The sequence below is a fragment of the Panthera uncia genome, assembly GCF_023721935.1.
Source record: "Panthera uncia isolate 11264 chromosome C1 unlocalized genomic scaffold, Puncia_PCG_1.0 HiC_scaffold_4, whole genome shotgun sequence".
NCBI classification, from domain to species: domain Eukaryota; kingdom Metazoa; phylum Chordata; class Mammalia; order Carnivora; family Felidae; genus Panthera; species Panthera uncia.
This window is the reverse complement of record NW_026057585.1, coordinates 66,832,293-66,851,131: the sequence shown is the minus strand read 5'-3', so window position 1 is coordinate 66,851,131 and position 18,839 is coordinate 66,832,293. Positions and strand designations below refer to the sequence as shown.

At 45.2% G+C, this 18,839-nt stretch overlaps 1 protein-coding gene across 3 annotated transcripts in view; it reads right to left on the bottom strand.

The window, feature by feature from the left end:
* The window catches only part of BEND5 (BEN domain containing 5), a 1,448,520-nt gene that overhangs the window by 117,064 nt on the left and 1,312,617 nt on the right, over nucleotides 1-18,839 (bottom strand). For all 3 annotated transcript variants that reach the window (XM_049618594.1, XM_049618596.1, XM_049618595.1), the window contains exons 7-8: nucleotides 17,261-17,350; nucleotides 7,214-7,328 (exon numbers count right to left, since the gene is read on the bottom strand). In XM_049618594.1, coding sequence (XP_049474551.1) covers nucleotides 7,214-7,328; nucleotides 17,261-17,350 — 205 coding nt within the window. The remainder of the gene's footprint in view (nucleotides 1-7,213; nucleotides 7,329-17,260; nucleotides 17,351-18,839) is intronic.

The following is an 18,839-nucleotide window of genomic DNA, read 5'->3' as shown; positions in this document are numbered from 1 at the left end:
AAAAAAAAAAGAGGTTAGAGTGGGAGAGAGCCAAAGCATAAGAGACTGTTAAAAACTGAGAACAAACTGAGGGTTGATGGGGGGTGGGAGGGAGGGCAGGGTGGGTGATGGGTATTGAGGAGGGCACCTTTTGGGATGAGCACTGGGTATTGTATGGAAACCAATTTGACAGTAAATTTCATATATTCAAAAAATAATAATAAATAAATAAATAAATAAATATGGGGATGCAGATAAAAAAAAAAAAAAAAACCCTCCCTCGCCACTGGCAGTCAGAGGGAAGCACTGCCTGAGTTCAGGACACGATGTAGCAGGAGGTGACCTCCATAGTAGGCTAGGGTGGGACTGCCTGGATTCATAAACCTGCTCGGACCCTTCCTGCTGAGGCACCTGGGGCCTGTTCCTGGCTGCCTCTGTGCCTCAACTTCCTTCTGTATTTAAAATGGGGCAGGGGGGCCTGGGTGGCTCAGTCGGTAAGCGTCCAACTTCAGCTCAGGTCATGATCTCGCGGTTCTTTGAGTTCGAGCCCCACGTCAGGCTCTGTGCTGACAGCTCAGGGCCTGGAGCCTGCTTCACATTCTGTGTCTCCCTCTCTCTCTGCCCCTCCCCCACTCATACACTGTATCTCTCTCTCAAAAATAAATAAACATTAAAAAAATTTTTTTAAATGGGGCAAAAGAAACAGACTCATAAATACAGAGAACAAATTGGTGGCTGCCAGGGGTAGAAGATGGGCAAAATAGGTGAAGGGGATTGAGGGGAACCACATTCCATTTATAAAATAAGTCCTGGAGATAAAAGTACAGTATAGGGAATAAAATCAACAATTTATAATAACGTCTGGAGACAGATGTTAACGTCGGCTTACTGTAGCGAGCACTGAATAACGTATACAATTGTCAAATCACCATGTTTACACCTGAAACTGATATTAATATTGTGTATCAACCACACTTAATATGAATCCTTAAAAATGTTATTTTGAAATTACATTTTCATTGGAATTGTGTAAAAAATCTTTCTCCTTTAGTTTTTGACCACTTTGAAAAAATTCCCTTGTGCATTAACTTTAGATGTCCTTTAGTTTTCTTTTTTGGTTTTCTAATAAGTTATTCAAGATTTTCTTATGGATTTCAGTGGTTCCTCATACAGTGATTGAATATATCCCTACTGTGTTCTTTAGTTCTAGTATGTTATGTTTCGTTACATAAAAACTTTTCATATGAAAAAGATGGGCTCTATCACTACCTCTGTCACAGGGCTGTTGCAAGGGTTAAATGAGATGATATTATGGCTAATGTACAGTGAGTAGGCACTTAGACATTACCTCTGTTATCTAGGCCTCCGTGGCATCACACACACACCCCTCTAATACAAACACAGGGCTTCTTATTGGCAAAGGCTGCCTCTGATTCCCATCTGCTTCCCTAAGGCCGAGCGCAGGGCCTGACACTCAGCAGGCCCTCAATAAACTTTAGTTAAATTGGATTTATTGCACTGGAGCATCCTTTGTTATGTGAGATCGCCAGGGCCAGGAGACATACTGTGGTGCGGGTCCACAGATGGGAGAAGCATCCATTTCCACCGCGGGGTCTGCAGTGGTGCCATGCTATGAAGCTGAATCATTTCGGCACCACCCAGAGGGGTTTGTTGCTCTCCCCCACCTCCACGTTCCCAAGAAGCACTGAGGTTTTCTGAAGATGAGAAATTTCATAGCATCCTGCTATCTTTTGGGTAACTGCGTATTTTATGATGACTAATAGGCAATTACTATGGTAATATTGCAATTCAGCATGTGTGAGGTTTGGGAAATGAGAAATTATGGGTAACTACTTTGGACTCATTTCTATGGTAACAAAAAGTAATTGTCATTAAATACCGGTTATACTGAGGCTGTACCTGGTAATTATAGATTTTTATGCCCAGAAACATAAATAAAACCAATAAATTTATTCAAAGGTCTATGACTGTTTACTTATACGTGGCTCTATGGAATACACAATGACAAGCACCTAATTAAGAAATGCAAACCCAACACAGAGTTCCATATTGTCATATGGAGATGGAGAGTTCTGTTTTTCAAATGCAAGGCAACTCGTGCATTACACATGCTCTGAAGAAATCAACTGCAGTGGGGTACAGGAGGGGGTGGGGCCTTCTTCTCTGCAAAGGGAGTGATGGGGAGAAGGAGGTGGCAGAGACTGTGTACAAATGTTGCAAGGGGCGTGGGCAGCCACATCTAACACAGGACATCGAGAATTGCCAACCCAGTGACTTGACTCGACCGGTGACCGACTCAGCCCATCACCCCCTACCCCAATGGCTTTCCAATTGGGAGCTGCCTCGCAGCTTCTTGGCTTTATAATACCTGAAGTTACAAGATCCATCTCTCAAGACCTCTAGGCCCCAGATCTCCCAGAACCCTTCAAAGATGCTCACATGGCATCAGTAGTAGAACCATTCTTATTTTTTTTTAACTGTGGTAACATACACATGACATAAAATTTACAATCTTAATCATTTTTAAGTGTACAGTTCAGTGGTATTAAGTACATTCATAATGCCATACTATCATCACCACTATCCATCTCCAAAAGTCTTTCTATCTTGTAAACCTGAAACTCTATACCGGTTAAACACTGATTCCCCATTCCCCCCTTTCCTCTAGCCCTTGGTAACCACCATTCCACTTTCTGTCTTTGTCATTTTGACTACTCTAAGTATTTCATATAAATGGAAACATACAGTATTTGGCTTTTTGTGACTGGCTTATTTCACATAGTATAATGTCCTCAAGTTCATCCATGGAGTAGCCATGCCATTTTTGACAAAGCCTCTGCCCAGTGCTTCTACTAAGTGATGGAAGATGCTTTCCACCTCATTATCTTCTTCTAAGAGGGCAGGGAGAAACTGAGACCAGTGGAGAGAAGTGTCTTACCCAAAGACAACAAGGCTCAGGAGAGTAGGGAACATTAGACTGCCGGTTCTCTGCTTCTACCTCCAGCTTGCAAGGCAGAGGACAAGCCTGGGAATGCAGAGTGTCACCATGTGACTTTGAACATGGTTCTTCACCTTTATATGCTCGGTTTCCCCTTTGCTCAAATGTATATAATAAAAACTGACTTTCTTTTCTAAAAGAGTTGTTGTAGAGATCAAATGTGGTTTTTAAGTGCGTTTAAAAGTATAGTGTCCTGTACAGTAACATGTGGCTGCGAACCAGAGTTTGGTAAATCATAATAGCAGCTCATTATGGTATTCATGCCATCTCAGTGTAATGCAGGCAAGACAGTTGGGCTTAGGAGGCCATGTAGGTGCAAGTGAAGGGTTGGGAGGGGATGGCATCCAGCCATAGCTACTCTGCACTGGGATTGTAGCTCTGTGCCGGGGCACTATCACTAAACACTGCTGTTGGGTTTATTTATTCACCCAGAAAATACACATCAGAGGCCCATTCTGTGCTGGGCACTCTGCCAGGCTTTGGGGACATAGGTAGACAAAGTCCTGACTTCATGGAGTCTGCAGTCTAGAGATGGAGACTGTCATTAAATGAATGGTCACATAAATCCCCGCACAATTACCAGCTGGGGCCAGGGCTATGAAAGGACAGTGCAGAGTGCCTAGAAAGAGCACAGTGGGAGGCCTGCTCTATCCTGGCAGCTCTGAGAAGGCCTTCCTGTGAGTTGGCATGAAATCTCGGATTGAACTGGAAAGCAGGCCAGTGTAAATGGAGCACAGTAAGTAAGACAGGACGTACAGTTGCCCTGTGTCACTGTTATACACCATAACATCGCTGCTATATTTTGACATCATCTATTGTGGCCGGCTCCTGTGCAGTATGAGTAGAGTATGGAGTAGAGTCTGTAAACTAGTGGAGGCCCTCCCTGCTCCTCCTGGAGGCCACAGTCCAGGTGCAGATATGGCAGTCTGGTTAGTAAATGCCACCTTCCTCATAAAGAGCATTATCAGTCATGTGGTAGCTGCCACCATTTGCAGTTAAATGCTAATTTACTATAAATACCATAGTATAGGTGTTTGTGTCATAAATATAATTTTACATGATTACATCTGTGAAAATCTCCTGCCTTTCCTTCCTAGATTGGATTATCTGTCTCTTTAATGTAGAAGAAGAAAAAGGGGGAAGGAGGAGGAGGAGGAGGAGGGGGAGGAGGAGGAAGAGGAGGAAGAGGAGGAAGAGGGGGAGGGGGAGGAGGGGGAGGGGGAGGAGGAGGGGAGGAGGGGGAGAAGGACAACGACAGGCATGAGGGCAGGCCTGTCTCATTCTTCACACAGGGTCTGGCATGTCTGGTGCAGCCTCAGGGAGGAACACAGACCTGCATGTCTGCCTGCCTCTCACAGGCCACATGACCTAAGGGGGATTATTTCACTTCACTGAGGCTCAAGAGACTGAATATCCTGAGGGGATGTTAGGAGTGAAAGGGAGCAGGACAGAGGCAGCGATGTGGCCGTCCGTCTGTGTTCCAGCCGGTTTCCAGCAATGTGATGAGTTCCTCTGAGGTCGGGCTCTGTTTACTGCCCTAGAATGCTGACAAGTATCCTTCCCTCCCTCCCTCCCACCTTTCCTTCTGTACTCAAACTAATTTGAGTAGATTTTCATTATTTGCCAGCAGAGAAATCTCAGCAAGCACCCTCCTTCACCAACTTGTGTGAGGATTAAATGAGATAAGTGTATGAGTGCTTGACATGGCACTGGGTGGGCAAGCAGAATTCTTGGAATGCTATTTCCCAAAATGAGTTTAATAAACCGTAACACCACTCGGGGCTGGGGAAGTGGCAGTGGATGGGGTGAGGGATGGAGGGGGAAACAAATTTCCCCTAAAACACTTTCCCTAAAAGTGTTCCCTGACTTATCTTTGGAAACACCGGATACTATAACCCCTCTTAGATTCCTGTTGATTAGCATATTCAGAACTGAAAGATCTTATTATAAAAGAACACATTTAGTTGTGCTTAACTCTGTGTTTCCCAAACTTACTCAAACTCTGTGTTCCTTTCTCCCCTATAACGCTGAGGCATGTCCCCCAGGAAATGGGACACACTGCTGTAGTCAGGGAAGGCTGGTCTAGAGCACCTCTAAGGCACCTTGAAGCCCTCAATCTGGAGTCTTTATTATTATTTTTCACCTTCTCCAAACGTTTAGTAGTGAATTCTCATGACTGTTAGGCTCTTTGTCGCAACTCAGAGCTGTTTTAGCAACAGGATTAATGCCGGTGGTTGGGGATTTTCTCCAGCTCTTATAATAAGAAACACATATTTTCACTAGGAAAACGTTGAGAGTTTAAACTTCAGTAGAGAACCATTTCTGAGGGTTGGCGCTCTTTTATCCTGAAATCCCCAAATCACAAAATCTAGAGCTTGAGGATGTACAGAAAGCATCTAGTTCCCCATCACCACCCCATTGGCCATCTGAAGCCCAGAGGGGGGAGACATTTTGGTCAAGGTCACAGACCTCTTTCCAACTTGCCATCCCTGGACAGCAGATGATGACATAAATAAGTGTGTAGAGTGGACAGTATTGACCTCTTTCTGACCACTGTCGCTCTTGTAATTAAACAGAAATGTTAACATAAATCAAACGGTCTTTCCACCACCATTATCACTAACAGTGCATTCTGTCCAGGGAAGGTGGAAAGGCATTGCTCTCAGGCCTGCAGCAAGCCATAAAACCTTCCAGTGCTAATGAACCATTGCTTGAGCCAATTAAGAGAGAAAGGAAAACTGTCTTTAATTAAGGCATCACATATCCCATGGGCTCTCTCTAACTTATACCCAGAGGTACTGCAAAGCCCCTCTGGACCCAGTTGCCGTGGTTTTGGAAAGAGTAAATCAACTCTGTTTAAAATGGACCTGTCTGGGTATTTAAAAATTTGGGTTCTAATCTGAGCCTTACCACTGACCATGGGTAAATCCCATCTCATGTGTAGACCTTGGTTTCTTTCTCAATAAAATCATCCTTTCCTTCACTCAGATTCATCAAATAGTTTTTGAGCATCTACTGTGGGCTTATCCCTGCTGCCCAGAATCAGGGACAAAAGGACCACTAAGGCTCAGTCCCTGTTCTTTGCTGGCTTGAAGGCCAGTGGAGTCCACACAATGGGATAAGTCTTGTTCAACAACCAGGTCTGTGGGAGCTTAGAGAAGGGAGTAACTAATTCTGCCTGGGGGGTTGGGGAATGCTTTGCAGAAGAAGAGACATGAGCTGCATTGTGAAGAAGGGTTAATGAGTTAACGAAGGGACAGCATGTTCTCAGCGGAGAGTGGCCTTGAGGGAGGTAAGGAATCAGGGACCAATAGGACATGTCTAGGGAACTAGGCTTTGCTTAGTGTGGCTAGAGCAACAGTTCTAAGAGTACAGGGTGGGAGGGGAGGCAGAAAGGAGGACAGACAGGCACCAGGTCACACAGAATGAATGTTACAAGTTGTGGGACTCATCCACTCTAAAGAGGTATAATGAGGGCAGTGAAATTAGACAGCCAGTGGTTCATTGGCTGTGTGACTCTGGGCAAGCCTGTTGCCTCAACTGTCAAATAAGAATAATAACACTATCTCAGAGGATTCAATATTCTAGCAGATGACCCACCGGGCAGTGAAATTTTAGGCTATATAAATTATGGTGTTCATCCCAGAGAAAGAGAGTTCAAGGTCTGAGCACATGAGTGAGTGTGGGGCTGGCTGGTATGCCCACATCTGAGAGAAATGCTGTTCAGATGACCTGGGATGCCACTCTCCTTCATTAATGATCTCCAAAAAGAAACACAGAATCAAAATAGTCATCACTGTAACCACCATATGATACTCTGCAAAGCACATTTGTCTCCACCATTTCTTTTGATTCTCCCCAGTACCCTGCCAGGTACATGATCATTGCCTTCATTATGCAAGAGAAACTGAGCATCAGACTGGAAAGCAAATTCCCCAAGGTTACACGGGAAGTAGGTGCCAAAACTGATTCTAACTCTCTTGATTCCGGGTCTAGTGAACTGACCAGAAAACCCCAGCAAGTTACCTCAAGTGGCTGTGCATGAAACATCCAAGGCTCATTAGCCACATTCTCAAAAGCTAGGGTGAGACTTCCTCTAATGCACTCATGGGTAGTAGGAAAATTCTTTCTCAAAAATATATTCCCCTTTTCTCCTTGCTTCCATCCCACCATCCTGTGACTGCCAGCTTCCAAGCATTCTCCCCTGCCCCTTACCTGTAATTGCCTAAGTAGACTCCATCAGGGTTGAGCATTGGTGCAATCTTGAAGACCAGGTGTTCCCGGAGGACACGGGCAATAGGGTGCTGGCTTATGAGGAAGTCAATGATCCCTAGGGAAAGAAAAGCATCTGGGTTAACCTCGAAGTGTTTCAAGAGGGAGGAGCACATTTTACCCAGCTTGGAAGCAGTAAAAGCTCAAAAGGTGAATTTTGACCTGTGTTGTCACCCATCGTGGGCATGTGGCTATGGATTAGGTGTTGCCTGGTAAATTTTATAAATATATCTCTGTTTCCAAGAGACAGTTCCAAACATAATGTTGAAGCCCATGGGCAGAAGGGAGAGCACATTTCCTGCTGCATAGCCCATGAGAGCTTCTAAGAAAAGAGTATTTGAGTTATGCCTTGGAGGGCCTGGGTTTTGACAGACAGAGATGAGGGAGAGGCAGGATAACCCTAAACAATGAATTAAGAGATGCTCTCCAATGGCTAAGTGTTGACATTGGACTGGATGATTATGTGTTCAGGGACTCAGGGATCTAAACCCTCCTGTTGCTGAGGCAGAGAGAAGGGATTTGGTTAAAGTCACATGAAGAGAGAAGGCTTCTTCAATGTCCCTACTCTGCCCCTTTCCACTTTGAGGGCCCTCTGTTCACAGACTCTAGGGCTGGCTGTCCTTGCTGATTCTCACTGGCACCAACACCACTTGCCTTCAGGTCACCAAATTTAGAAAAGTTGAATTCTCCATGACTGTACGCCCTCAATCAAGCAGTCCCCAAGTCTCTTCCTTGAATCTAGCAAATCTGCCCTTCATCTCCATCCCTCTGCTGCTCGTCTGTTCTAGGCCACCACCACATCTGGCCTGAATGACTGCAAACACTTTTGGAATGTGCCCTCAACAGTGCAGCTAAAGGGATCTTCCTGAAGGGCGAATCTGAGCCTCTCACTGCCCTTGCTGACTTCCTTCTGGTGATGGTCTGCATAGCCAGACAGGAGAGGGGCTCAGGAAACAAACAACCTGAGTCCTCATGCCTCCCTTCTCTCCTCCACATTTCTATCCCTTCTTCAGAGACCTGAAAAAAAATAGGCAAAATGGAGCTCTGGCATTCCATGAAATGACTGTAGAGCTGGAGAATGGTAGGGAAGTGCACGACCCACCCAAGGTGTAGAAGGGAACTCCTTTCCTGCTGGAGAGAGAAGGAAAGGCATCAAGCAGAAAGAGGCTTTGAACTGGGCCCTGAAAGATAAGTATGTTTTGACAGACAGACAGGAGGAAGCAGCAGGGTAACTAAGAACGATCCATGTGCCAGCGGCAGGCACTTAGCTCCTGGAATGATAAATGGCTCCACAGCATATCCTAACTCTGCTGTGACCAGTGAGCAACATCTCAGGCTTTTCATTAGGCCAGGGCTCAGAATCCATCGGCAGCCGAAAGCCAGTTGGACATCATTTACTTCTCCACCGACGCGGCAGTAGACCAGATGCCCTAATTTATTTGTTGGTCTTCATATTAAAGCTGCAGTTTGCCAGTACACAGGCAGGGTAATGATACCAGGTGCCCTTGTTAGGGGCTAATAATTGCTTAATCTGTCCACTAATTGACCCCAGCTCCCGGGGCAGCCCTCCATCAAGGAGCCAGCCTGCACTCAGGGCCTGGCCATGCTGCCTCAGAGAATGGCAGAGAATGGCTTCTGGAAATGGAGTAGCTCATCGTGATCCATCCTCCTTCACAGATGAGCAGATTAATTGGGCTGCCAATTAGGCAGCTAATAAAAGGATGAGAGAAAACAAAGCCAGGCCAGAAGCTGCAGCCACCCAGAGCTCCCTCTCCCACAGTGAGTGTGGGGCAAGGAGAGGAGAGGTTTCAGACTCCTCTCTTGGCTTGAGGTCAGATACAGTTCAACAGGGAATGTTGAATCATTCCCATAGATCAGGAAGTTGATAGGCGAGCCTTTGCAAGTAGAGAGGAATATGAGGAGAAATAGTGGAGAAAGTAAGAGCGCAGAAGAAACGCCACCCCCAGCCACAGGCCAAAAGCATTGCATAGACTGAGAAAGCAGAAGGACCTGGACACCTGCATTCAAACCCTAACTGGTTATTAGCTGGAGAAGCTGCCAGCTCTCTCTGCCCAGTCTCCTCATCTTGATACAGGGATTGTAATACTCAGTCTGGAAGGTTACTATGTGAATGGGCTAAAATGCCTGTACTTTAACTGCCTGACACAGAACCTGAAAATTGGGCTTTACTAAAGATTGAGAGGCAACGAGGGGAGAAAAAACAGAATGGGATTTGGAACTGGGGGTCCTGGTCTGTGAGGTTTGCTAGCTATGGGATCTGGGAATAAGGATGCCAAATTGAAGAAGCCAACAAACCAGCTGTCTGAGAACTTGGGTTCTAGTTGTGGCTCAGTTACTGGCTGAGTTTTACAAAGTCTCCAGCCTACTCTCATCTTTAAAGTTAGGAGAAAGAAGTTGGTAATTCTCAAGGACACTTTCCACACTGGCAGTCTGTAATTCCATCTTTTTCTTCCTCTCCCCCAAAGTAGAAGGATCTTCATCTATCAAGTGAGGAGAATAATCTCCCTCCTGCCAGGAGACACAATCAACCTCCTTAGATCAATCTTTGTTCCTTTTGTAAACAAGTTTGCTGGGTCCTTTCCCTTGAACTCATTTAATCAGGAAGGTGGAAGAATGCAGGACAACAGGAGGGCTGGAGGCTTGAGAGCCTGGGGTAGAGGCAAAAAAAGTGATAGATGATCTGAAATTACAGCCAGGTCACAGAGATCACTGCCCTGGGCCAACCTTGGCCTGGTCATGATGAACCTCGCCGTTCAACCCCAACTGGCCATTCATTGTTATTTCTCCTAGTGTACTTAGTTCAGGGCAGCGTACACAGAAGGTGCCTAATAAATGCCCTTTAGGAGACTGGCCCCAGGTATTCATTTAACCTTGACAGAGTATAGGGTTAACTGAACTGAAAATCACTCAGGGCTATGTCCGTGCTATAAGCCTAGCATTCCAAGATACATAAGTGGTTCCTGTCATAGAAGGTGCATGGTAGGCAAGAAACACCCACTCTGGTGACTGGCAGAGGCTCAGGTGGGAACAGTCCAAGGAGCCATGAGGACCCAGAGGGCCTGGGAAGGGACTACGGAAAAGGGAGACGTAAAGGATGAGTAGAATGAGCCGGATGAAGGGATGCCAGAAGAAGGTGCTCCAGGCAGGGGGGTCCTGCATAAAGGATAGGAGGTGAGGAAGAAGACGGCCTGGCTTCATGATTAAAGGCATAGACTCTGAAACTGGACTACCTGGGTTTGAATAGCTGTGTGGCCCAACCTCTTGGTTGCTCAGTTCCTCATCAGATAAGGAGAGAATAAAATTACCTTGTAAGTTATTGTGGGGATCTCAGTGAGCTAATAGCAAAGGGTCTGGCACATAAGAAACTTATATGTATGTTGTCTGAATCATTGCTCCTACTTGGTTTGGCTGACGCTGTGGGGATGAGAGGGTGTTGAGATAGAAAGGGAAGAGGTGAACAGGGACTTGCCAGTTCAGCTGAAGGATATGAAAGACACAGGAGACCACTGCCAAGTACAGGGGCAGATCTGGGCTCTCCCAGCTGCAGCAAGGAATGTGGTTTGGGAGGAAGGAATAACTGAGGTCTCGATGACCTGAAGGTGGATAGGGTGGAGGTTGGGGGGCAGACATAGCCGAGAGCCAGCAAACATAGAGTCTTGCAGTCAGGAGTCAGGGTCTGACATGGTGCTGACCTGCAGAGGCTCTGCAGTGACCAAGGCCCAGAAAGTTGTGAGGATGCAGCAGGTGTAGGGGAAGGAATGTGTATACATGGTGATACCAATGATGAGATTATTTGTCTACCATCCCCAGGAGCATCAGAACTCTTCACTGAAATTACACACTCCTGGGGAAAGATGATACCAAAATGACTGAGATGAAGCTTCTGGCCCCTGGCAGAATGGGGCCTCAAAATGGAAAGTAAGTTCAGTTACAGAAAAATAGGGAAAATTATGTTTCCTCTGCCTCTGAGGTTTGGAGATTGAGGTTTGCACCTGCTGTTTGTCTTTCTTCCCTCCAGACTGTGAACTCCAAGATGGCAAGGACAGGTCTACCTCTTTGCCACTATTTTGTCAGTGTCTAGCTCAGTGCTACGAATAAAGATGGACCAGTGATGGGCACTGTATGTTCATTACCTGGATTGACCTGTAACTTTATTGGCTCCATTTACAGATAGAAAAACAAAGTCAGGGTGGTGACATCATTTGCCGAACATCTCACAGGGGCCTAGATGGGATGCAGATCCAGTTCTACTGGCTTCAAAATGGTGCCGTTTCCACTAAGGCAATATGGAAGAGTCAGGAGGCTATTTGCATGTGATTTGTAGAATGATTTGCATATATGCATATATGCATATAGAGAGTTCCATGTGAGGTTTATTGTTGCTGTTCTCTACTAAGAGGCAATATGTTGCAGTGGGAAAAGTCCAGGCTTCAAGCAAGATAGTTGGGGGTCTCTGCTGGACCCAGAGTCCAGAGTGTGGGTCACATGATAGCAGCCACTCCAGGCCTTTTCCTGACCTGGCACCAGGCCCCTGTCTATCCTAAGCTGGGTCCATGGGCCCCAAATTTTGGAATCAGAGGGAGTCTGGCCTTGAAGAACCTGAAATTCAGTCTTGGTTCTTACCATCCAACCCCTACCTCTGCTCATTTCACAGATGAAAAGATAAGCTCAGGGAAGTGAAAGGCCCATGACAACCCCTTAGTGGATCTGGTGTTTCACTTATAATATGAGGCTGTCAGGGATAGAGAGAGAGAGAGAGAGAGAGAGGAGAAGAGGGAGAATAGGTGAGGGATAGAGGTGGGAGGAAAACAGTGGGGGAGGGGAGGGAGAAAGCAGCAAAGGTGACCACTTCACTGGAGGAAACAGTAGGTTGGGCTTGGTCCTGGTGGTCCTGGTGGTCCTGGTGGTTGTGAGTGGTGTGTGTGTGTGTGTGTGTGTGTGTGTGTGTGTGTGTATAACTCTTCCATCTTCTTATCATCTGAGGGTAACCCTGAAGAATAAACTGCCCGAGGGAAGGCCAGCTCTATCTCCATAGTCTAGGCCCTGGTGGGTACCTTAGCACCTTGGCAGCAGAGCTCACGAATCCTCACAGCAGCCCCTTGAGTGGTCCCAACAACCCCAGGAAGCATCCATGAAAGAACATTCACTCTACCAGAAATCAGACACCTGAGGTCTAGTCCAGGCCAAACCTCTGACTTGCGGTACAGTCTTACTGGTGCAGAAATGAGGAGGGTTCAGCTAACGGCTCTCTCAGGAAAGCAGCAAGGAAGGTGGGGTGGCACACACAACACAGAAATGACACCCCTGGGTTTGGGTGCCCTGTGAGGGTTAGAGGAACCATACGTGGCACCTGCAAGTGCTCCATTAGTAACACCTATTTAGTGCTTATTGTATTGCAGACACTGTCCTAAATATTTTACGGGTATTAACTCATTTAATCTGCACAACAACCATATGAGGTAGGACGTCTATCATTATTTCCCTTCCCAGATAAGGGAACTGAGTCACAGAGAGGTTATGGAATGACCCCAAGGTCATACTGTACTATGTGGAAGAGCTGGGCTTCAGTGTCAGGCAGCCTAGCTCCAGAGGTCATGATCACACACACTCTGCTATAGGGCAACTCAGAAGCTCCTTTGACCTTTCATGTCATGGCTGGAGAATGAGGATAGTCTGGCCTCACAGAGCCCATGTGTGGGGTTTGGGGCAGCTGAGGGGTGATTGACAATCTGCCGTCCCACGGCCAAGGGGAGTCTTGAGGAAATCAAAGACTTGCCACCCTCACTGGCGCCCCTCCAGAGCTCTGTGATGACATGATTTCACTCTACTCCCAGCAGCAGGTGTGTCAGCAGCTTGGCTGTGAGGACCATGGTCCCAGCCAGATGGGGACGAACAGGGCCCACATGTCTGTTCCCTGCTCAAGGTCACTGAGCCAGTTAATGTGGAAGAAGCATTAACTGAGCCGAAGGTACCTCAGCCATCACCCTTCCAGGCCTTGGACCCTGCTGCTCTCCCCAGAACAAGGTGGGCTTGGAGGGGATCCAGCTGTGCCCTGTGGGGCTGTGGTCCAACTTGAGAGACCCTTGGGAAAGACGATGCCTCAGTCTCTCATTGGCAAAGTGGAGGAATGAGGCTGTCTTAAGCTGCCTCCAGAGGGATAAATTGTATCTCCAGGGACAGTGACAGAGCTAGGGAAGGAGGAAGACTGGGATTAAAGGGATGGGTCCCAAGCCACATGTGCCATGAATTTACTGTGTGATCTTGGGTAAGCTACTTTAGTTCCCTGTGCCTCCCCATTCTCATCTGTAAATGCACATCAACCATTGTGGGGTTCCCGGAGTACTATGTTCTCCCAGGCATAAAGCTTGGCTTTCTAGCACTTCCCATCTGTGAGTGGGGCAAAAGTGCGTGTACAGGCTCAGGAGACCCAGACTCAAAGCCCCCCCTCTGCTGTTTACTGGCTGTGTGACCCTAAGGCTCCTCTTTCTGAGCTCAGATTTGGAATCCCAGAGCCAACACAGCATTTGCTCCTCACAGCAGCCCCATGGGATGAACAAGATAATCCCCATTTTCCAGATGTAGAAAATGACACTCCAGGATCCAGCCCTAGGCCTCAAATAGCTCACAGTTTAAAGGGAAGAAATAAATATCAATCAAATACATAACAAATCACGGCAATAAAGATGACCAGTGGGTAACCACAACAGAGGTGCAAAGCAGGGTCTGAAGGGAGTGGGAGAGGGGCCCACAGTGGGTATTTTGAACGAACCTTGGGAGATGGGAGATGTTTGCCAGGTTGCAAGGGGTGGGCAAAGGAGCAGCAGATTCAAAGGCCTGGTGATGGGAAGAAGATTGCCTGTTCAGGGTTAAATTGTGTGTGTGGTGGTGGTGGGGGGGGTGGGGAGATCTAATGAGGCTTGGACCAGAGAACCTGGCAGGAGCCAGATCGTGGAGGGTTGTAAATGTCATGAGAAGGAATTGGAGTTTATCTTGAGAAGGTAGAGAGAAGGTTTTAAAAGGCTCTGCCAAGGAATAAACACTGATGGAAAGCCTGTGGGACGGCACTGAGTCTATCAACTCAGCACCATCCAGATTCCTTTTTGGAAAAGCAGGCTCAACAGAGAAAGCACCTGAGATGTACTTCTCTGCGTCTCAGGCCTTGTCTGTAAAATGTGATGGTGACCCTGCCCTCTGTCTACTGCCCACAGAGGAGGTGGGCCTGGGAGCTTGGGCCCCCAGAGCTGGAAGTATTGATGGTAAGGCTACTACTATCTTTTTTACAAAACAAGGACAAAATAGTTGTATCCAATCAGCCGGGGGAACAGGTCTGCTGCCAAGTTTAGTAAGTGACAGATGGCTGCAAGTAGAGGGTCTGGTAAAACCAGGAGGGACCTCGGAGAGGTTACTGCAAGGACAGCACTGGGAGGAAAGAGGATGGAAGTGAGAAAGGCCAAGGAGTAAGCTGGAGTGACAGCAGCAGGGAGCCGAGGCACCGGCCTTGGCTCTTCTGAGTGGCTCATCTTTGGGCAATCACTTCCTCTCCCTGAAACTCTGGCTCCTGGTCTGAAAGAAAGGGGGAGGCAATCGTGCCTAATCACAGCACTGTAGACTCAATTATGAATGGGAAAAGAAGACTCATATTAATTTGCATGGTGCCTTAGAGTTTACAGAGCAGATTACCTGCGGCATCTTTGCAGACTGCCATGGGGAAGGGGGTAACATCTGTCCTGAGTGTCTGCTAAGTGCCAGGCACAGGACTGGGAGTTTGTCCACATCCATCTGACACCAGCTTCACAACAGCCTTTGCAAATGGGTACTGAAACCCTAATTATTCTACCTCTAAGGAAACTGATATCACACTGCTAGGAAGTGTGCTAGACAATTTTTGGCCCCAAGACTGTCTGATGGCAAATCACCATATATGTCCACAGCAGTCCACTGTCTCCCTCAAGTTGTATAATTTCTATTTTTTTTTTTAATATCCCTTTGACCTTATGGTCATTTAGAGACTAAAATGAGACAAATGACTTACCTTCACCAGACCCGGGTTTGCTCATATGTAAAAATATAGTTAATATTAGTTTCCATCACATAGAAAATTTAATATAATTAAAATAAATTACATTGAATTAGCAAAATATAAATAATTAAAATAAAATAAAATACGTAAGGTGCTTAGAACAGTGCTCGCCACATATACAGTGTCACATATTTTATATGTGGTGTACCCACTACACAGGTAAAAATGCAAAAGTATTGGTGAGAATGTGGGACATTACGAACTCTCACACATTGCTGGTGGCAGTATAGAGGTGTAGGTCTCAGAAATTTGGAGATATCGTTAAGTTTAAGATGCACATATCCTGTGGCCTGTCAACTGCCTTCCATGGTTATATGCCCTAGAAAAGCATTTGTGACTGATGAATGGATAAAGAAGATGTGGGATATATATATAATGGAATATTACTCAGCCATCAAAAGGAATGAAATCTTGCCATTTGCAACACGTGGATGGAGATAGAATGTATTATGCTAAGCAAAGTAAGTCAGTCAGAGAAAGACAAAAACCACATGATTTCACTCATATGTGGAATTTAAGAAACAAACAGATGAACACATGAGAAGGGGGGAGAACAGGGAGAGGAAAACAAACCACAAGAGACTCTTAACTATAAAGAACAAACCAAGGGTTGATAGAGGGAGGTGGGTGGGAGATGGGCTAGTGGGTGATGGGTATAAGGAGGGCACTTGTTGGGGTGTTGTATGTAAGTGATGAATCACTGAATTCTACTCCTGAAACCAGTATTGCACAGTATGTTAACTAAAATTCAAAAAAAGACAAAAAGAAAATCATTTGCACATTTGCACAAAGCAACACACATATAAGGACATTTGTATCAGCATTGTTTGTAAGAAAAAACACTATCATCAATGGAATTGTCCATGAGAACAGACAGGTAGTTGAGGTGCAGACAGACATGGAGTGCATGGCAAAAAGAAATGAACTACAGCCACACTCACCAACATGGATATTGGGTGAACACAAGCACCAATGTACACAGGATGATACCTTTTTTTAACTTTATAAAAAGCCCCCAAACATGCAAAACTAAACCCTACATTGTTTAGGCATGCTTACATGCATAATAAAACTATTAAGAAAGACAAAGACAAGATTCAAGCTTATGGTTATCTATGTGAGGAGGAAGGTGGAAAGCAGGACAAAGGATTTAAAAGGAATAGATAATATTCTGCTTCTAAAGCTGGTGAGTGCCTGGGCATTCATTAAATTGTTATTTATATATTATTTATTGAGTATACTTATATTGCTGACGAACTAAATACATATGTATGCATGTATATATATTGTTGACTAAATATATATTTCATATGGATTAAATATTTAATAATAAATAAAAATGCAATTATAAAGAGATATCTCTGAGACGAAAAATTGTATCTTATTTACCTCTGATTGTCTGATACAAAGCATGCTTCCTGGCTCATAGTAGGTATTTCAAAAGTTGTTTCTTAAGTGAATGACTGAATTAATGAGTGAACAGATAGCTTCTAATCCTTACCTCCCTGCTTTACTGTACTCCTACTAACATATACATTGGCCTGGGGCCAGATTTCTTAATTTTGTAAACAAGAAAAGCCAAGCTAGGAAGTGTAGATGACTCTGTGTGGCTTATCCTCAACATAGCACATATGAAAGAATTCCATTTAGCTCTACCTATTCATCCATCCAACCATTCATCCACCCATTCTTCCATCCATACATGTAGCTAGTAAACATTTATTGAAAGAACTACTAATGGAGATCAGCTATAACCTCTTTAGAAATGAAGTACATTTGCATCCAAGATAATGACTCTGCATGTGACCACACTGTCCCAGAAGCCATCACAGTGCCCCAGTCGGATGTCAGGGATAGGCACAGGATGCTCATGAGATTTTGCAACTCACCTTGGCACACAAATGAAGAGGGTGTTTCCCCTGGGTGGACTCGTCCTGTGATGAATACCACCTTCTGCTCCGCCCCTTCCCGAAGGTTGTCTGTAACATAAAAATGGAAGGAGGTTGCTTAGGGGGCACAGGGAAAGCTGAGACTATGAGTTGGTATGGGAGAGAGGGGTAGGGAATGGTCTGGGTGCTTTATAGTCATTTCTTAAATCATTGGGTTAGAATCATGCAGGCCCAGTCATTGCTGACTAATTAAATTACATCCCTGGCTACCCAATATTAAAAGGCTACACTCCTGTTCTTTGGTATAATTGATCATATCAATATTACAATCATCTGAAGACGTCATGAGTGAAGTCAAATCCCAGATCCACTGATTATGACCCTAGGCAAGTTGTGTATCCTTTTTGAGTTTCAATTTACTAATCTATAAACATGGATAGTAATAGTGATTAAATAAGCTTACATATTGCCTAGTATACAGTAAACATTCAGTAAATACTGGAGTAAAGAAAGTAGCTATTTATATCAGTAATAGTACTAGTAGCAGCTGCTATTTAATTAGCACCTTTTGAGTCATGCATATTACACACACTATTTATAGTCTTTACAGAAACATGCACAGTTAATATTCCTTTTATAGAGGCAGAAACTGATGCTCAGAGAGGTTATATAACTTGCTCAAAGTCACACAGCTAATAGGTGTGGGTTGAGCTGAGATTAGAATCCAAACCCTTGCTTGGCCTAGATGAAGTAATAGGGACCAGGTTTCTCTTTCAACTTAAGCAACTGAAAAGTTGCTTATATTATATTTGCAAATATACAAAACAACTGTTTTCAGACCAGAGGCAGTACAGGACTAATATATGAACAAAGGGACATACATGAAGTGTGCCCTATGATTGCCCTGGCTCTCTGCCAGGAGGCCCATTCCAGACCAAAGAGCAAAGAAGAGTTTCCTGAGCAGACCATGGAAGTCTCACTGCAATTAAACTTCAGAGAGTCTGAAGCAAGTCTGTAGCTTGCACATTCCAGAAAACTCTGCACATTCCAGAAAAGACAGAGCTCTGTGGAAAAGGAATCCTAGAAATCTGTAAAGGCGTCCTTAAGAGTGTTTTTTTGGGTCCCAAGATGTGCATGCATAGAGTCTCCATGACATCATGAGAAAGGGTCTCCACGGAATCATGAGAAAGTGATCAGGGAGAAGTGACCTGTGCAGCTCTCGGGGATCACTCAGGGATAAGAATCATTTGAGTTCCACCACGAAAGTGGTATTCCTCACTGATCATTCAGGGCATTCAGTAGAGAACCCAGAAAGGCCATGTCTTAATGGTGGGACTAAACTACTCCAGATTCATTCTAACAAAATGTTTAAATCACAAAAAGACCGAACTGAACAAAAGAAATTTAACTGCCTGCCATATAAAGTGCAACTCTCTTTAAGGGAAGACAACAAAATCCAGACATGTAACAATGTACAGTTCACAATGTCCAGCATGCAATAACAATCAGCAGACATGCAAAGAAGTAGGAAAATATGGCCCCAAAGCAGAGCCCAAGCTCTTGCTGCTTTTACAGAAAT